The 19,256-nt window shown below is 42.6% G+C and overlaps 1 protein-coding gene across 1 annotated transcript in view; it reads left to right on the top strand.

Moving 5' to 3' along the window:
- Nucleotides 1-19,256, top strand: part of LOC126253099 (HEAT repeat-containing protein 3) — a 329,591-nt gene that overhangs the window by 267,202 nt on the left and 43,133 nt on the right. The window contains exon 8 of the mRNA XM_049954206.1: nt 7,094-7,218. Coding sequence (XP_049810163.1) covers nt 7,094-7,218 — 125 coding nt within the window. The remainder of the gene's footprint in view (nt 1-7,093; nt 7,219-19,256) is intronic.

Raw genomic sequence — 19,256 nt, 5'->3', positions numbered from 1 at the left:
TGAAATACAGCAAGGGATCGTATGTTGAGATGCAGTATAAGCATTTGTTAAATGAAGGAGTATGTTGTATTCCTTTGTAGAGAGTTAAAAGTTGGTGGAGTGTGTCTGATTATAGCACAGTGTAACTGCAGCAGAAATGGATATCAATCATAGTGCACTGACACAGACTAAAAACATAATTTATTTACAGGTGCAGCAGTTCATAACTTAGATAACAAATAATTTGATTCTGAACACACAAATATTAAAAGGGAAACTCTGCAATTAGAATATGGACTTTAATGCAAAGCTAAATGCAAACAAGGCTGAATTAACAGTAGATCTAAAGTAATTAAATACACATACGTGAAACATTCAGTGTTAGATTGTATACTAATAATTCAAATATGTGTGCTTGCAAAGACAAAGGTGCAGGCAGTGATTGAACTTAAAGATGAATTAGAGATCACTAGAGCTGATTTAAAGAAAAAAATATAGATAACCTGTTTCAAATATAGATACATATATATATAAATATAGATAAGCTGGTTCAAATATAGATACATATATATATATAAATATAGATAAGCTGGTTCAAAAGTTGGAAGAGCATTTCGCAGTCTCTCACAAGAAAAAGTTCGAAATAAATAATAAATATCTGAACCAGAATCTGCCGTTTTGACTTTAATACGGGGTTACATGGTGAGATCGTTAACTAGTGTGACTTGGTAAGGAATGAGGTTAATGAACAATTTAGAGATCTGAATAAAAATTTAAAAATAATTACAGATTTTACTAAAGAAGAATTAGTCTACAGCTTTTGGTAGGAAAAAATCTAAGCAATGAATATTACCATTTTAAACAGGTAACCTTTATACCCAAGTTGAGAAATTTGAATGTTCTCGCTTAAAACTTAGAGGAGTTATATGTTACCCAAAAACTGAAAAAATTAAATTTGTAGAAAAACTGGTTTAATTATACAACTTTTCATTGAAATTTACTGATTTTATGGATGTTCAAAACCTTCCTGCACCAGAATCAGGGTCTTCTTCATCATCTCTTTCCGTGGTCTTGTCAACTGCCTGTATCTTGGATGCATTTATGAATGCTGCATCAGCCCGATCGACCTGCTCCTTATCCACGACTCTCAATGTTTGTAATGTGTGCATCCCTGGATTCATTCCTAAAAGCTATAATACCTTCTCTTTCTCTTCATCCCCTTATCATATTGTATTGGTGCATAAGTTCATTAAGTTTTTCTGGAAATTTAATAAACTCAACAAATACACATATCAGAGACTTTAATCATCAATAATATATTCTCCTTCATTATTTACAACTGTCTGCCAATGCTGAGCTAACTTTTCAATCTTGCACCTGTAGAAATCACATTGTTTTGAGACAAAGACCTCATTGAGCCATGCTCGGAGTTCATTTTTGTCCAGAAAGGAAGTTCTACATCTACATTTATACTCCGCAAGCCACCCAACGGTGTGTGGCGGAGGGTTCTATGAAGGTTGTTCTATAGTGTGTGACAAATGTGAAAATCTGAGGGCACAAGGTCAAGTGAAAAAGGTGGATGCAGAATGACTTCCCAATCCGGTGCCTGTATAGTGTTTTTTGTCAATCTAGCAGAATGTGGGCAGGTGTTGTCATGGAGTAGCATAACTTCATGCAGTCTTTCTGGTCATTGTTCTTGGACTGCATGTACAAAATGTCTCTGTTGTGGACAGTAAATGTCAGCAATGACAGTTACACCTCAGGAAAACAATTCGTAGTATACCATACCATCGCTTTTCCAGCAAATGCATAACATTGTCTTTTGTGAATGTGCACAGCTCTTTGTACAGGGAGTTGCTACTTTGTTTCGGCTCAGCCATTCCTTTCTTTTCGTTGTGTTAACATCACCAGTAATGATATAGGATAGGAATGATCATTGTTGGTCATGAGCCAATTAGTGACAAGCAGGCAGAGATGCACATGTAGCCACATACCCAGTTTTTGAACCTTCCCCATTGCTTGCAAATGTTGCACAATGGTGGAAGGATCACATGATAGTACATCACATTTGCCAGTTCTCAAGCACACTGATAGGGATCATTGTGGATTAATATGTTTATATGATCCTCATTAAGCCCTGAAGGTCTTCCTGAATGTGAAGACTCACTAATGTCAAAATGATCCTTGTTAGAATGAGAAAACCATTTTCTTTCTGTGCACTGTTAAACGGCAATATCCCCATACATGGCGCAGAAGTTTTTGGCTGCGTCCGTTGCTGTCATCGCGCTACTGAACTCAAATGGAAGAGTATGTCAGAAATGTTTGGATATATCCCCTTTTTACTCCATTTTCTAGCATACACAGCTCCACTCACTATCTCCAAATGACAAAATGACAATTGATAAATAAACCCGTAGCAACTGGAATTCCAACATGGGAAATAAAAATGCTACAGAGTTATGTACCAACCTAATGATATAGAACAGCATCATATGTTGCTATCTGAATAGTTTCAGCACCACAGAATGTAGTTCTGGGGCATCACAGCCAAATCTGACTCTTTAAAATTTCATTATGGTTCTGTGCGTCTCTACGTAAACATTTTTCTACAAGTCTTGAATACATGAGATCTCTGTACATAGGTTTAATTTCATTTAATACTGCAGAGGATAAAATATTTTTATGGCTGTATGTTTCACCAGCCTCTTTACATTTCCAATATCTGCACCACATGTCATTGCCTGTGGAGCACAGCATATGCTCATTGGTAGGTAGCTTGTGTGAAAATGTGGTCCAAAGTGCTGGTTTCAGAGAATCTACACTTGTTGTGTTTTCTCAGAGAGGTGTTTTTTTTTTTTTTTTTTTTTTTTTTTTAAGTCAGTTCCCTTAATCTAAACATTTCTGTAGTGTCCCCCCACATTCAAGTTTTGTTAACACACAATCTGTACTCTATTGGTTTACTGCACACACTGCTTTGAAAGCTGTACTATCGCAATCCCCTAAGTAATTGGCATGCCTTAGATTACATTTATCATAATACATATTTCAAACATTTTTATTATAGCTTGAGCTCCTATGCCTTAACTTGCCCACTGTAGTTCTTGTTGCACAATTCTTTGTGACACTGCTGCCATTCTTCTTTAATGTTTTATCTTCTAAAGGTATCCTTGTTAACAGAAGTGGCAGTATTTTGACATATATTGCACATCCAGTACTTTCCTGTTATCAACACATTACAAATCAACAATGAACAGAAGTGTCCCTCCCTCTTCATCCATGAACCCTCTATTTGACACTGTTATACAGAACAGCTTCCAAGGCAGCTTTTGACTTACTTTGAGTATGTGTGACTTCAGGAGCTTTACACAGGTTTGAATTTGTCATCAAACTGCAGCACAGGAGGAGGCATGTTCAGTATACCTCAGCTCACCCCTAACCTAACACCTCAAAGCATAACCAAACCTTAGATTTGCCTGAATAGTTTCCACATTCCGCTTTTGATGTATAAAATGAATCATCTGATTCACAATCATTACTGTATAAATATACTTACAATTCCATACCTCTTATATACAGCCATCCATCCATCTATCTATACATACATACATACAATGGATGTATGTACACTAAGTGATCAGAAGTACCCGGACACCACCAAAAACATAGGTTCTTCATATTAGGTGCATTGTGCTGCCAGCTACTGCCAGGTACTCAATATCAGGAACCTCAGTAGTCATAAGACATCGTGAGAGAGCAGAATGGCGTGCTCCGCGGAACTCATGGACTTCGAAGGTTGTCAGGTGATTGGGTGTCACTTGTGTCGTATGTCTGTACACAAAATTCCCATACTCGTAAACATCCCTAGGTCCACTGTTTCCGATGTGATAGTGAAGTGGAAATGTGAAGTGACACATACAGCACAAAAGCGTGTAGGCAGACCTACACCGCTGATCATTGAAGAGGGTCGTAATGTGTAATAGGCAGACATCTATCCAGACCATCACACAGGAATTACAAATTCGTGAGGATCCACTGCAAGTACTATGAAAGTTAGGCGGGAGATGAGAAAACTTGATTTCATGGTCAAGCGGCTGCTCGTAAGCCACACATCACGCCAGTAAATGCCAAACGACACCTTTATTGGTGTAAGGAGCATAAACATTGGATGACTGAACAGTGGAAAAATGTTGTGTGGAGTGACAAATGAAGGTACACAATGTGGCGATCCGATGGCAGGGTGTGGGTATGGCGAATGCCCGGTGAACATCATCTGCTAACATGTGTAGTGCCAACAGTAAAATTCGGAGGTGGTGGTGTTTGGTGTAGTTATGTTTTTCATGGATGGGGCTTGCACCCCTTGTTGTTTTGCATGGCGCTATCACAGCACAGGTCTACATTGATGTTCAAAGCACCTTCTTGCTTCCCACTGTTAAAAAGCAATTCAGGGATGACAACAGCATCTTTCAACATGATTGAGCACTTGTTCATAATGCACAGCCTGTGATGGAATGGTTACACGATAATAACAGCCCTGTAATGGACTGGCCTGCACAGAGTCCCGACATTAATGCTACAGAACTCCTTTGGGATGTTTTGGAACGCAGACTTCATGCCAGGTCTCACCGACCGACATCAGTACCTCTCCTCAATGCAGCACTCCATGAAGAATGGGCTGCCATTCCCCAAGAAACCTCCCAGTACCTGATTGAACATATGCCTACAAGAATTGGAAGCTATCATCAAGGCTAAGGGTGGGCCAACACCAATTGAATTCCAGCATTACCATTGGAGGGCGCCACAAACTTGCAAGTCATTTTCAGCCAGGTGTCCGGATACTTTTGGTCACATAGTGTATGTATGTATGTATGTATGTATGTATGTGTGCATGTTCCCCCTATTCTAAACTACTGGGCCAATTCCATCAAAACTTGGTACACATATCCCTTACTGTCAGGTGCCAATTGCTATGGGGGTAAGAACCACCTGCCTATCGTAGTTACAGAGTTATGGTGTGATAACCCCTGGGATGTGTGAAAAACTGCCTTATCATACATGATGATTAAATTCATTACGTCTTTGCTACTAACTTGATTTGCAAAATACTTCAGTCAGTTTCCACATGTGCCGCTGAATTTTACCTATACAAATATATCATTTTATGACACAGTCCAAGAGATAAGACTTCATAATAAACTTTAAAATGTGCAAAAAAAAAAAAAAAATGACGCATCAAATAGAAGGTTTAATACATTTATTCTTTACTGCTAAGACACTACTCCTACAGTCGAGACAACTTAAGGAAATCCCTGATGCCTGGCAGCAATTTTGACTGGTCTGAACTCCAAAGTGCAAAACAGCCATAGACGAAAACCATGACTGTCTGTAGAGCAAAGAAGAGGCGTTGCCATAGACATGTTTACAAAATTGTGTTGTAGACTCACAGAACAGCTGCACTCTTGTGTATAGAGTAGTATCATCTCACACAGAGTCTACTGCATAATTTCAAAGGTGTTTTCGTGAATAAATGGAAATAAAATTTCTTTGATATTACACTACACAGTTTTTTTTTCCATTCCTAATAGGAAATTGGCAAAATTAATACTCTAGCAGTGCTAGGTTAGCGGAATAGTTCTCTATAATTTCCATATTGCCACCAATCCCACACTCACTCTGTTATAACAGTGAGTTAATTTTGTAGCATAAAATGTTAATATCAGTTAGTCTAAACCCAGAAGACTCTTGTTCATGTGAATTATCAAAATGTAACAGCAAATTAATGTCTATCGTCTCTCATTAAGAGAACCCCAGATGTATCTTGGATTGTATCTTTTAGTAAAAAAATTCCTGGCAAGCACATGTTTCTTCGAATGTTAAGTGTCATAATTGTGACTTTCACATTCACCCTGTATAAACGCCAATAATCACTTGAAGTAGTATTTCAAGGAAGGACATATTGACATCCAAGACTTGTTTACATTATTTATTCATAGAATAAGTGCCATCTACATCTATACTCGGCAAACCACCACGAAGTGAAACTTCCTGACAGATTAAAACTGTGTGCTGGACAGAGACTCGAATTCGGAACCATTGCCTTTCGCAGGCAAGTGCTCTACCAATTGAGCTACCCAAGCATGACTTGTGACCCGTCCTCACAGCTTTCAGTTCTACCAGTATCTCTTCTCCTACCTTCCAAACTTCACAGAAGCTCTCCTGCGAACCTTGCAGAACTAGCACTCTGCAAGAAGGTAGGAGATGAGGTACTGGCAGAATTGAAAGCAGTGAGGATGGGTCGTGGGTCGTGTGTCGTGCTTGGGTAGCTCAGTCGGTAGAGTACTTGCCCACGAAAGACAATGATACCGAGTTAGTCTCAGTTTGCCACACAGTTTTAATGTGACAGGAAGTTTCATATCAGTATTGTACCTTCCCATGCTAATGTGTGCGGCTGAGTAGGTCTTTTAAGAGTACTCCAATATGCTTAGTAAGTCTTCATGTAAATCAAGAACAGGAGCTGACCAGACAGTGAAGTTTTCAGAACACTATAATTAATATTTCTATTTTAAGAATTTAGTTTTTTTTTGTCATATCATTTGTTGATATGACCCTTTTCTGTTACAAGGGAATGTCTTTAACTGCATACCATTTTAGTTTCCTAATTAGAATTTTGTGATCCAGGCAATCGAAATACTTTGCTAGGACACAAAAAATGTCAACAAGATAATTCTTCTTGTTTAGTTATACATAACTGAGTTTGGAAGGTCATGTATTATTCCGCCATAGGAAAGCCTTACTGATGCCAAACAGAGTTGCTGTTAGATGGTAATTCCCAGAAAAGTTATTAAGTTTTCTTTTGTAAACTTTCTCAAAAATTTGAGAACACGTGAAGCAGAAAGATGGGTGTATAATTAATAAATATGCGTATCTCCACTTTTGTAACCAGGTATTACTACCGAATACTTCAGTCTTTCAGGTACTCTCATCTACTGCTCCCAAGGGAGCTGCAACCAAGGTACACCTCTGTGCTCCAGCCAAAGTGTGTCAAAAAATTTTAACACAGTATAATGTTGGCTTGTTTTGCATTCAAACTTTGGTCTGACTCTCATTTATGTTACAGATGATGAAGATAGTACAATGGAGGTTGACTCTTCCGAAACAAGTGATAATATTTTGAGTGACTCTAGTATCCCAGATGATGAACCTCCATCTTATGAAACATCTGTTGTGACTTTATCTGCAGAGGTAATATTTATTAAAGGTTATTGTTTGAGAGACTACACTTCACAGTAAGTAGATATTTTGCCATATTAATTCTGAACTAATATACCAAAGCACGAGAATCAGGTCTTATACTTTAAGATGGCAATCTGACCTTTTCATGTTGTTTATGTCCATTGTGCAGACTAGAAGTTAATCAAATATGCAAGAACAATTGGAAGGCTGTTACAAAATGTGACTGACTCAGCATGTGCTGTAGTGATGAAAGAGAGGGCAATTTGGGGGGGGGGGGGGGGGGAAGAACCATTGTTCTAGTTGTCAAGGTGGCAGTGACTCTCCAACTTGTCATTGTGGGTTCATGTGGATGGCAAGGGCTACGGGAGTCGGTTGGAGCTGAAGGTGGCTGCAGCAAGACAAGCATGTCAGCTCTTCATGTCTCCAGCAGGCGATGGCAGTTATAGTTGATGTGTCGGCAGCTGGGCCAACACTTTGTAGATCGAAGTGGCTGAAAGTGCACGCTAAACTAACGCAGACGGGCGTGAAGTACTGGAACATGAGACTTATTAATGAATAAGAAGAACAGTACGTAGCTGGAATAATATACTTAACTTTATTCTCTTGTTGGAATACATCTCTTGAATAGTAGTAAGCTATAAGCACTGATACACATGGCGCCTTGCTAGGTAGTAGCTATGGAATAAGCTGAAGGCTATTCTATCAGTCTCTCGGCAAATGAGAGGAAGACTTGGTAGGTCTGGTCGCAAGCTATGTCGTCCGTACAACTGGGGCGAGGTCATGTCCGTGTCTTGTGACCTGCCATGTGGTGGCGCTAGGTTTGCGATTACACAGTGGCGACACGCGGGTCCGACATGTACTAAGGACCGCGGCCGATTTAAGTTACCACCTAGCAAGTGTGGTGTCTAGCGGTGACACCACATTCCTCCCCCGCAAATCGGCAAACGGTCGTGAGATAAGGCTTCCGCCCGCCGTGGGGAGGACCCCATGTTGACGTATGCGATGAGGTGGGGAGCCTAACAACAGGCGAGGCTGTGCCACCCGCACCCGGCCATTCGGTCCGAGGGGAGCTAGGAAACGCCTGAAAACCTAGTCCAGGGTGCACGTCAACATGCGGTGTATGCGCACGTAATGATAAAGGAGGGGCCGAAGGGTCGACCTCCATTGCGTCGGGGAATCCGACGCGCGATGACATCTGGTCCGGAGCGGGCAAGAGGTCCATGGCGGAGGACGGCTGGTCACGGGAAGCGAGCGGCGGCGCGTGACCCAGGGAGGCGCCAGGCGGCTGCAGCGAAGCGTCCGCTGCGGGCGGCGCCGGCAGCGGCTGCGGCGGCGGCGCGACGCCATGAGGCAAAATGGAAGGCAGCGTCGGTAACACCTGGGGATGAGGCGAGCCAGTAGATGGGTCCCCAGGGCGCTGACCTGACGGCTCCGTCGCTGAAAGCAGACGGGGAGCGGCAGAACCCAGGCGACGACAGAGGCGCAGCTGATTGAGATGCCGACGCACCTCACCAGAGGCCCCCAAAACCAAATACATCGCGCGGCCGAGGCAGCGAAGAATGCGCCCTGCGAGCCAACGCCGTGAACCGCGATAGGTGCGATAATAGACAACGTCGCCAGGAGCAAAAGCAGGAGTCTGCCGCTGCACAGGAACCTGATGCGGCGGATGCAGCAAAGACATCAGGGTACGATGAGAACGACCATGGAGCAATTCAGCCGGCGAGCGACCATCGCGGGGCTGAGAGCGATACGAAGACAAAAAGAGCAACAAAGCGTCCTCCCGAGAATGCGACTCTTTCAATTTCAACATCTGGGACTTGAAAGTCCGGACCAATCGTTCAGCGGCACCGTTTGACTGAGGCGAAAACGGCGCGGATGTCAGATGGTGAATACCATTGGCCTTGCAGAATGACTGAAATTCTGCGGACATGAATTGTGGGCCATTGTCGGAAACAATAGTCTGCGGGAGACCTTCAATGCAAAAGATAGCAGACAAGGCTTGGATTGTGGCAGAAGACGTCGTGGAAGACATCCGGACAACAAAAGGAAAATTACTGAAAGCATCGACCACAACCAACCATCGAGCATTCCAGAATGGACCAGCAAAATCGATGTGCAAGCGTTGCCAAGGGGAAGTGGCTTTCGGCCATGCAAAGAATTTCCGCGGCGGTGCGGATTGTTGTTCGGCACACGCCACGCAAGAGGAGCACATATTTGTAATCGCAGCATCGATCCCGAACCAAGTACAGTGCTGACGAGCAAGTTGTTTCGTACGCACTATACCCCAATGTCCTCGGTGAAGAAGCTTTAAGACAGAGGACTGTAACGAACGTGGGACTACGACTCGGGATTGATCATTATCGGAACGCAACAACAAAACACCACGTCGTACAAAAAGTCTCTCCTTGTGAGCAAAAAAACGGCGAACCAAAGGATCTTCGATCCGTGACTTTGACAAGGGCCATTGCGTAGCAACAAAACGCAAAACAGTAGCAAGGACAGGGTCAGCAGCTGTGGCTGTAGCTACACGACGAAAATCAATCGGAAACGATGCGACCACGTCATCGGCTTCCGAATCAATGAACATGCAAGCAAGTTCGGAAGAATCGAATGCCTTATCCTCAGCAACAGGCAAACGGGACAACGCATCAGCGTTGCCGTGCTTAGCAGTGGACCGATACAAGATATCGTAGCGGTACTGCGAGAGAAAAAGTGACCAGCGAATGAATTTCTGCGCTGTACGTGGAGGTACAGGCTTGGTCGGATGAAAAAGCGATGTCAACGGTTTGTGGTCTGTGATGATGGTAAAGTGACGACCATACAAGAAGTCATGGAACTTGGTAACACCAAACACGAGAGCTAAAGCTTCTTTCTCTATTTGTGAATAATTTCTTTGCGCAGATGAGAGCAATTTCGACGCAAAGGCAATAGGGCGATCATGCGAGCCATCTTTGTGCGCAAGCACAGCACCGATCCCGAAATCCGATGCATCAACCATCAACAAAAGGGGTTTTCGGGGATCGAATGGCGTAAGGCAAGTATTTGAAAGTAACGCCGATTTCAACTGGCGAAAGGCGCGTTCGCATTCCGTCGTCCAGACGAACGGAACACCTTTACGGCGTAAGCGATGAAGCGGAGCTGAAATGGAAGAAGCATTGCGCAAAAATTTATGATAATAATTTATTTTACCCAACACACTCTGTAGCTGTTTCAAATTCTGCGGAGCAGGTAAGTCCTGTATGGCACGGAGGTGCTCTGGACTCGGATGTATACCTTGGGCATTTAAGACATGCCCCAGGTAGGGTAAGTCCCGAGCAAAGAACACACATTTGCCCTTTCTCAAGCGAAGACCATTCTGACGCAAGACCTGAAATAATGTTCGGAGATTTTGCAAATGTTCTGCTTCTGTCTGTCCTGAGATCACAATATCGTCCAGATAGTTCGCAGCAGTAGGGACCGACGCACACACAGTTTGTAAATATTGCTGAAACAAAGCAGGGGCGGATGCACACCCGAATGGCAGTCTTTTGAAGCGATACAAGCCAAGATGCGTGTTTACCACCAAGACGCGCTGGGATCCTTCGTCCACAGGTATCTGCAAGTACGCATCTGCTAGGTCCAATTTTGAAAAATATTTTCCCGGGCACAGTTTGTCAAAAAGATCTTCCGGGCGGGGCAAAGGAAAAGTAGCAGTCACTAGTTGTGGATTCACAGTGGCCTTGAAGTCCACACAAAGTCTCAATTTTCCGGACGGTTTTGGCAAAATGACTAAGGGTGAGGCCCAGAGAGAAGCCTGCACACGTTCAATTACACCTTGAGATTCTAAATCGTGTAATGTTCGTGCGACCTCATCACGCAATGCGTGGGGAACATTGCGCGCTCTGAAAAATTTCGGTTGCGCGTTGTCTTTCAATTCCAAATGTGCTTCATAGTTCGTAGCGCAACCAAGGCCCGGTGCAAAAATGTCTGCAAATTCTTCACAAAGACTAGAAACACTGGCGGAAGGCACAGTCTGATTCACTGATAGGACCTGATTTACTATAGACAAATTAAACAATTGAAACAAATCTAAACCAAACAAGTTCACTGCACTAGAAGAACGAAGAACGTAAAATGATACAAGTTTTGTTTGTCCCTTGTATGTTGCAAGAAGGCTGCACTGTCCTAACACAGGGATCTGCTGTCCCGAGTAACCATGTAACTTAACATTTGCGGCACGCAATGGCGGTTGGCCCAGTTGTTTGTACGTGTCGTGATTAATCAATGAAACTGCAGCCCCGGTATCGAGCTGGAATGGGATCACTTTGCCTTCAAAGTCTAAGTCCACAAAAAGTTTATTGTCCTGCTGACGACAAGAGCGACTGTCACGTGCAAATTGAACTGATACAGGTACAGAAGCACTTGCGACTTTACGGGATTTCCTGCGACGTCGACACACACTTTGGGTGGGACGAACACAGTCACTGTTAGCTAAAGTGTCACTGGACGGGTGGGAATGAACTACATTAATGTCCATGGGCGAAGGTCCACGAGCCTGATTGTCCTGGGTTCGATTCCGGCGCGAAGCAAAAGGCCTGGAATTATTGCGATTGTCTGATCTAAGCTTTTTCTGGCAAACACTTTGAACATGTCCCTTCTTTTGACAGTAAAAGCAAATAGCTTGGCGTGACGGGCAATTTTCACGCGAATGTCTAGTTGCACACCGCGGGCATGATTTCACTGCAGTTGCTTGCTTACGCGGCGCACGTGTTTGCGAGCGAGGCTGCGACGGGCGCGAGGGCCGCTTAGCGTCCCGTGCAGCGGGCCCGGCGGGCTGATTAATGTGACACACTGCTGGCGAAGTTTCAAATGAGTCCTGAGCAAAGTCAAGTGTGTCTTGCCTATCCAATATGTCTATCACTTGTTGAAGGGAGGGATTTACGAGTTTCAAAATCTGTTCCCGTATGCGAACATCAGAAACGTTCTGTGCTATTGCATCACGCACCATTGTATCGGAATATGGGAGGCCACATTCACAGGCAAACGCGCAGTCTCTAGTAAGGCCTTGCAAAGTTGCAACCCACTCCCTATTAGTCTGACCGGCCGTACGTTTTGTACGAAAGAACGTATACCGTTTTGCAACTACATTTACTGTTTCTTTGAAATAGGCATCTAAAGCCGACAAAATTTCCTCGTAGGTAAGAGTTGCTACGTCGCGTCGGGGAAACAATTTCACTATCACACGGTAGGTAGACACACCGACACAAGAAAGCAAAAACGGCTGCCGCTCTTTACCTTGTATTCTGTACGCGGCGAGATGAAACTGGAACTGGCTGGCCCACTCAGTCCAGGTTTCGCACGTGGCCTCAAAGGGCCTAAATGGCGGTGCGACAGCGTTGTGTGGCTGCGGTAGCGATGAAGCGGCGGCTGCCGCATCGGTTTGCAGCGCACGTTGACCCTGGACGAGCTGTCCAAGGGCTTCCAATAACGCCTGCGTCTGCTGATTCTGCAAGCGAAAAAATTCGGACAGTACATCTGGAGATTGTGGCGAAGCCATGACACAAGCAAATCAGAGCACAAAAAGGGAAAAAGAACAAATCAGTCCAAAGCAGAAAAAACACATCCCATCCTCGTCGCCATGTGATGTGTCGGCAGCTGGGCCAACACTTTGTAGATCGTAGTGGCTGAAAGTGCACGCTAAACTAACGCAGACGGGCGTGAAGTACTGGAACATGAGACTTATTAATGAATAAGAAGAACAGTACGTAGCTGGAATAATATACTTAACTTTATTCTCTTGTTGGAATACATCTCTTGAATAGTAGTAAGCTATAAGCACTGATACACATGGCGCCTTGCTAGGTAGTAGCTATGGAATAAGCTGAAGGCTATTCTATCAGTCTCTCGGCAAATGAGAGGAAGACTTGGTAGGTCTGGTCGCAAGCTATGTCGTCCGTACAACTGGGGCGAGGTCATGTCCGTGTCTTGTGACCTGCCATGTGGTGGCGCTAGGTTTGCGATTACACAGTGGCGACACGCGGGTCCGACATGTACTAAGGACCGCGGCCGATTTAAGTTACCACCTAGCAAGTGTGGTGTCTAGCGGTGACACCACAATAGTTGTGTGCACTCATGCTGGCATCAATCCATGGTGTCCATGTTCCAATTAGGTGTTTAGTTACTGATCTCTCAGACCATGGTGAAGTTGCTGTGTTGCGGCGTGGCATTGTGGTGTCTTGGCAGTGTTAACGGGAACCAAGAGCTAAGTCTGCAGCTGGCGGTCAGGGCCCCTCATTAGCAATTGGCATTGGCCAGTAAAACCCACAGCGCTGGAAGGCACCACAGAGGAAGGGTGGCACAGTGCTTCTGAACTCAGGATCTCAGTGTGCAAGAGGCAGGTTGACAACAATGGTTGTGCATGGCTGCTGGAGAAGACAAGCAACATCACGGCCTCGAACCTCCCCTTGCGTCTAAACAACATCCCAGTGACTCATATAGTGTAGGCTTTCACTGCCAGCATTAACTTCACTTCAAACTTTCAGGATGGCAGGAAGTGGTCAGTATGTAAATCTTTCGCCTAACGTTTCATCTCCGGCTGTGGGAGACATCCTCATAGGTGAAGCAGCCTGACTTCTGAGGATGTTTCACACAGCCAGAGATGAATCGGCCAGTGAAAGTTTTTCATATTGACCACAGCTTGTTAGCCCGGAAGTTCTAAGTGAAATACGAAAGCACAAAAATCAGTTCATACAATACAGATTAGCCACCGTTGTCATAGAACACAAGGTACGTAGCTGTGTGAACTCTGTGTAGAGAGCAGATTTATTGCCTATCAGCTTTTAATTGATTGATCAACATGATCTTCACTGTCACAAAACCTGCACAAAGTGCCAGAACTACAGCTACTCTTGCTTGTATTCTAGTCAATCTAGCTTCCTGCATCTTTGCCTATAGACTGTTGTTGCTGTTACCATATTCGAACTTGCTCTTAACACCATAGTTTTCAAATGCAGTCATAATATGTCTTCGCAAGTGTCACTAACCATCTCCATATCTGTATTGGCACTATGTGTGGGGTACTAGAAGTGGCACATATGAGCGTACTACCTGCTTCATACCAGGGCCGTCATTATGATTAATAAGGTCCAGGCAGGATGGCTCTGGGTCCATCAGGCTCAATCCATAATAGACCTTGCTCAGTGGAGCCATACTTTGATGGCTGCCATAGTACTGTAACTTTACTCTGCTACAGGTGCAGCCTGGCTCATGTGTTTGGTGAGAACCTCTGCCTACAGCAAATAGTGCCTAGTCCATTGTTCCAATCACAGTGTGTGATACCATGGTACGCAGCTGCTGTGGCATCAGATGAAGTCGCTGGAGTTGATTTCCATGCAAAAGTTCTGCCAAGATTTTAACCACAACAGGAGTAGAGCTACAGCTAGTAAAAAACAAAGTCATTGCTTTGTGAGAAGTGGTGGGCTACAGTACTTTTTTCATATGAATTCAAAGAACTTGATGAATTTTTGTGTGTCTCCATTCAACTGTAGATGAAATGACACTGTTAGAAAATATTGAATACTTTTTGAAGAGCCAAGATCCATAAATATCTTTGAAGAAAATTACAGACAACTGTCTACAAGTATTGCTGTAAGGAGACCTATTACAAGAATCCTAGCCATTGTGTTAAGCAGTGACTGTCAACATTGAGCCTAATTTTGTATACATGGGGAAACTTTGAAATTGAATCTGTCCCAATTAATCACATTGTACTGAGAAATGGACGTGCAAAGTGTGCTTGCAAAAAATCATCAGTTTTGGTCCATTGTGGCCATGGAGAGACTATTTGAAATATGGCTGCTTGCTCCCTAACACTGCACACATGCATTCGTGACCCATTCTATGTCACTGTCTATTGCATGTCATTAAATGTGACATCATGACATTACTTTAGACCCTGAATATCCACTATGTAAGAGTGCAAGTACTTTCTTCTGGACTGCAGGAGAATGCAGTTTGGGCAAGAAAATCATCTTGTGGTTTGATAAGAGAAGTGCCAAATGAAGGAGTTTTCCTAAAGGCAGATCTCTTTAGGATTCTGTGTCTTTTAGCAGAATAATTTACTGATGTTATCTGGTAGGAACTGTAGATTTATTGTATATATTGACATGTTCAACACAATTAAATGAACTTTTTTATTATACAGTCCACAGAATAAAGAATAACAGCATCCATGGCAATGCAAAATATGTATACACATTCAAGGCATAAATTCTAAAACCTCACTCCCCCACCAGAATCATACAATAAAAAAAAATAAAAATAAAATATTTTCAGGCCAAACTCCTGTAGCAGCAGACGATGGTGAGGCTCTGCCACAGGCTTTGTCATAAAGTCTGGCTGGCAGCATGTGGTGTGGAGATAAGTGCTCCACAGTGACTTGGGCTGATTCTACTTTTTCTCGTATAATGTGGTGTTTTGTGTGTTTATGTTTAGTTCAATTCTTGTAGCTACTAGGCTTAGATAATTTCCGCTTTGTTGCCACATAATAGCTTGATATGCTCCTCCTTGGGGTCTGGAGGTATTTCATTGTCTAAGCTTTGAAGCCATAGAGCCTCCTGACATGCTGAGGTCAGGGTCAGATATTCTGCCTCAGTTGTGGATAAGGCGAGAGTTGGCTGTTCTTTTCTCTGTCAGGATATTACTGCTCCTTGATATTTAACACACATCCAGTTGTTGACTTCCTGTTGTTAGAATATCCAGCCCAGTCTGCATCACAGTAACCTATTATGCGGCAGTCTTCTACTTTCGAAAACAATAGCTTCATATCCTTGTTTCCTTTTAGATATCTGAAGTTTCTTGACTGCTTGCCAGTTTGGTATGCCCGGATTGTTACAAAAATGACTGTGAATTCCTGTTGAATAAGCTAGGTCTGGTCTTTTTCCGAACTGAGTATACATTAAACTTCCTATTGCTTCATGATAGGGTATGTTCCTCATAGCGTCTTGCTCCTGTTCTGGTTTTGGACTCATGTCGTGAGTGAGCATTTGGTTGTCCAGTGGCGTAGGTATTGGGTTATACTCTCTTTGTAAATATGTTGAGAATTTGCTCCACGTAATGTGTCTGGTCTATCCATAGGTAACCTTCTTGGCAGTTCTTAGAAATTCAGATATCTAAACAATTTGTATCTTCACCAATATCTTTCATCTTAAATTTTTCTCTTAAACTGGTTTTGTAAACTTTTTTCTCTTGTGGATAGCTACTGAAAATTAGCATATCATTCACATAAACAGCAACTATTAAAATGTGTGAAACTTGATTTTTGTAATAGACACCAGGGTCAATTGTTGATATCTTGAAATTTAGATTCAACAGTGTACTATCTAATTTCAAATTCCAGCAATTCATTAATCCATCTAGTGTCTCTTTTAGTCGTTTAATAGTAGTACAATAAAACTATAGTCAACTCAAAACTGAATTGTCGGGGACTAAAATAATTTTCTCAATTGTACAAGTTTCCAGATTACACAAAACTCACTGGGATACTTCAAGTCTGTCAGGTATCGTGCACAAAAGTCAGCAAAAATCTTTAATTATACATATCAGTAAATGTTCATTTGCTATATATTGGACAATAGAACACAAATTGATAAACAACACGGCATTTCTATATTTTTACCCGAAATTTAAATTCATTTATTATTGTATTTAAATACATATTATTTCCATGTTTATTTGCTTTGTATTTCACTTTGTTTGCCACATATCAAGGAGGGAAACTTGTTTTAATTTCCTGTTCAAAACTGTTTTTTCTAGGCAATTTTTTGCACCATACAATTGTTCCAACAAGTTGCAAGAATTTTTGTGTTTCGCAAATTGCATATCATTGTTTACACATGCAGTGGCTTTTTCAGGCCTATTCATTTTTCCAGGAACATCATTTTGCTCCTCTTCTTTTTCCTTTGTTTCATCATCATCATCCTCTGGGTTGTGAATTTCTATTAAATCTGTTGCTGAAGTGAAAGTGGAGTGAGCTGACAGAAAGTCATCACTTCAAGTGTAATCACATGCAGTACATGAAATGTTTTGCATTTTTATTAATTCAGCAATTGCTGCTGCATTTCCTTGAACTTCTATGGCCACAGAAACATCTTGTTCTTGACCCCCAAACCCCACTTTGTTGAAGCAGTTTGTGACAGTTTTGGGTTTTATTTCCTTTAATGTCAAGCCAATCCAATTTACTGCCATCCAGGACAGAAACTGACCATGCAAGAGCAAACACACTTTTGGCTTCTTCAACACTAAGAATAAGAGATTGCATCAGTAATCACCTATGATGACACTGGAATGTGTAAATAACCCCTGGTCCATGGGTTGTGTGAGGCTGGTTGAACCTGGAGGCAACCAAGCCAATTTCACACTTGAAACGTTACTTTTGGCTGGCAGGTTGCACTGTCTAGGAAAAGGAGAACTTGGCAATTTCCTTTTCTCATTTTGGCATTGAAAGAGCCCTGCCATTCTTCCATAAGACCACTCACAATCCACACCTTTTTATTGCTTCACCATGTGACTAGAAGCTTACTGACATCTGTGTGTTTTTGAAACAACATGGTTTTGCCGCCTTTCCAATTGCCAGTGGCCTCTCCATTTCACCTAACATGTTTCCGCACAGCAGTACAGTGAGTCTTTCTTTGGACATTTTTCTGCTGGTGCACTTTTTACCTCGAATTGCTAGCGATTTTCAGGTCATAATTCACAATTAATTTGGACATTATTGTCTTCCATTCTGTTGCTACCTTCCCCACACATTTCATTCCAGAAGATGATGTGCCTAACTTTGAAACTGTCCAGCCATCCAGTGGATGCCTTAAACTCCGTAATTCCAAGCTCTTTAGTGACTTTCAGAGCCTCTGCAACATCGGTCCAGATAAATGTTAAGTTTTTTTGCCCGCACCCTTACGAACATCCCCACACTGTTCCGTTCATTTCTTCATTTCCGTTCTTCTTCGCCTTTCTTTTCAATTGCCTGTTCCCATTCATCCCAAATTTTATCCTTGTTTCTTAAAGTCTCATAAAATTGTGTTTTACCACATTTGAAACGCAACATAATTTCGCGCACGGAGAGTTTGTCTTTCTCACTTGCCTTGATTACATTAATCTTTTCATTAAGTATTAATGACACATATCGTTTGTTTGACATCATGTTACTGTATCTCGTAAGTGCTACTAGTCAACTGAAACTGGCAGAAAATAATGACATTGCCGGGTAAAACCATTGTTTAACAGAACAATGCCCACCTCTTTCACTGTGCATATTGCAGCAGTGTGGTGGTAGATGCGCAACAGTGTTCCTATATGCGCCAGCATGCGTCAGTTATGAGGAAAACGAGAAAGCCGACAAACGAGCCATTTCCTTTGATGTACTGTACCGACACTGAGCGTAACTTACTCGTTGTTGCACAGAGCAGTGGGGTTTTATGTCCACACCAGCAGCACCATGTTGTGCTGGACTTCTTTTTTTGTTTTTGCGCCACTTAAGAGGTGTTCTGTAGAGTCGTGCATAACTAATGAACTGTAATACAGTAGTACTGTATAGACTCTTTTCCGCATTATGCAATGAGTTATTAAGTATGTTCTAAGATTTGCTTTGCCTTTCCGCATTAGGCGTGTTCGCTTTATACAAAAAATCAGCATATAAAAGTGCACTGATTGAAAGGGAGGTGGCAAGGAAGGATCCGGAACACCAAAAAATTAGTCTGAGAACAGAGGATAAAGGTAATGCTACTTTCATCTGGCAGTATATTGGGGTCGGCAAAATATTGCCTTTTTATATCGGCCAGGGATGCAACTTCCCCCTAGTGCTGGTATAAGACCCACCACAAAATAAACAGCAGGAAGAAATGGAAAAATACACTCCAAGTAATAGCACTTGTTTCCTCTGCAGTCTTGTCTTGCCTCACCTCCACAGATGCTGTTAACAGAACTGCTGACAGGTCAGATCAAGGTAACTAGTCAAATTGATGCAGTTTCATTGCTTAGCAGATGAGACAATACACGTTAAAGTTAAGCAG

Source organism: Schistocerca nitens, chromosome 4 (genome assembly GCF_023898315.1).
Source record: "Schistocerca nitens isolate TAMUIC-IGC-003100 chromosome 4, iqSchNite1.1, whole genome shotgun sequence".
NCBI lineage: Eukaryota > Metazoa > Arthropoda > Insecta > Orthoptera > Acrididae > Schistocerca > Schistocerca nitens.
This window is presented reverse-complemented; position numbering and strand designations above follow the sequence as displayed.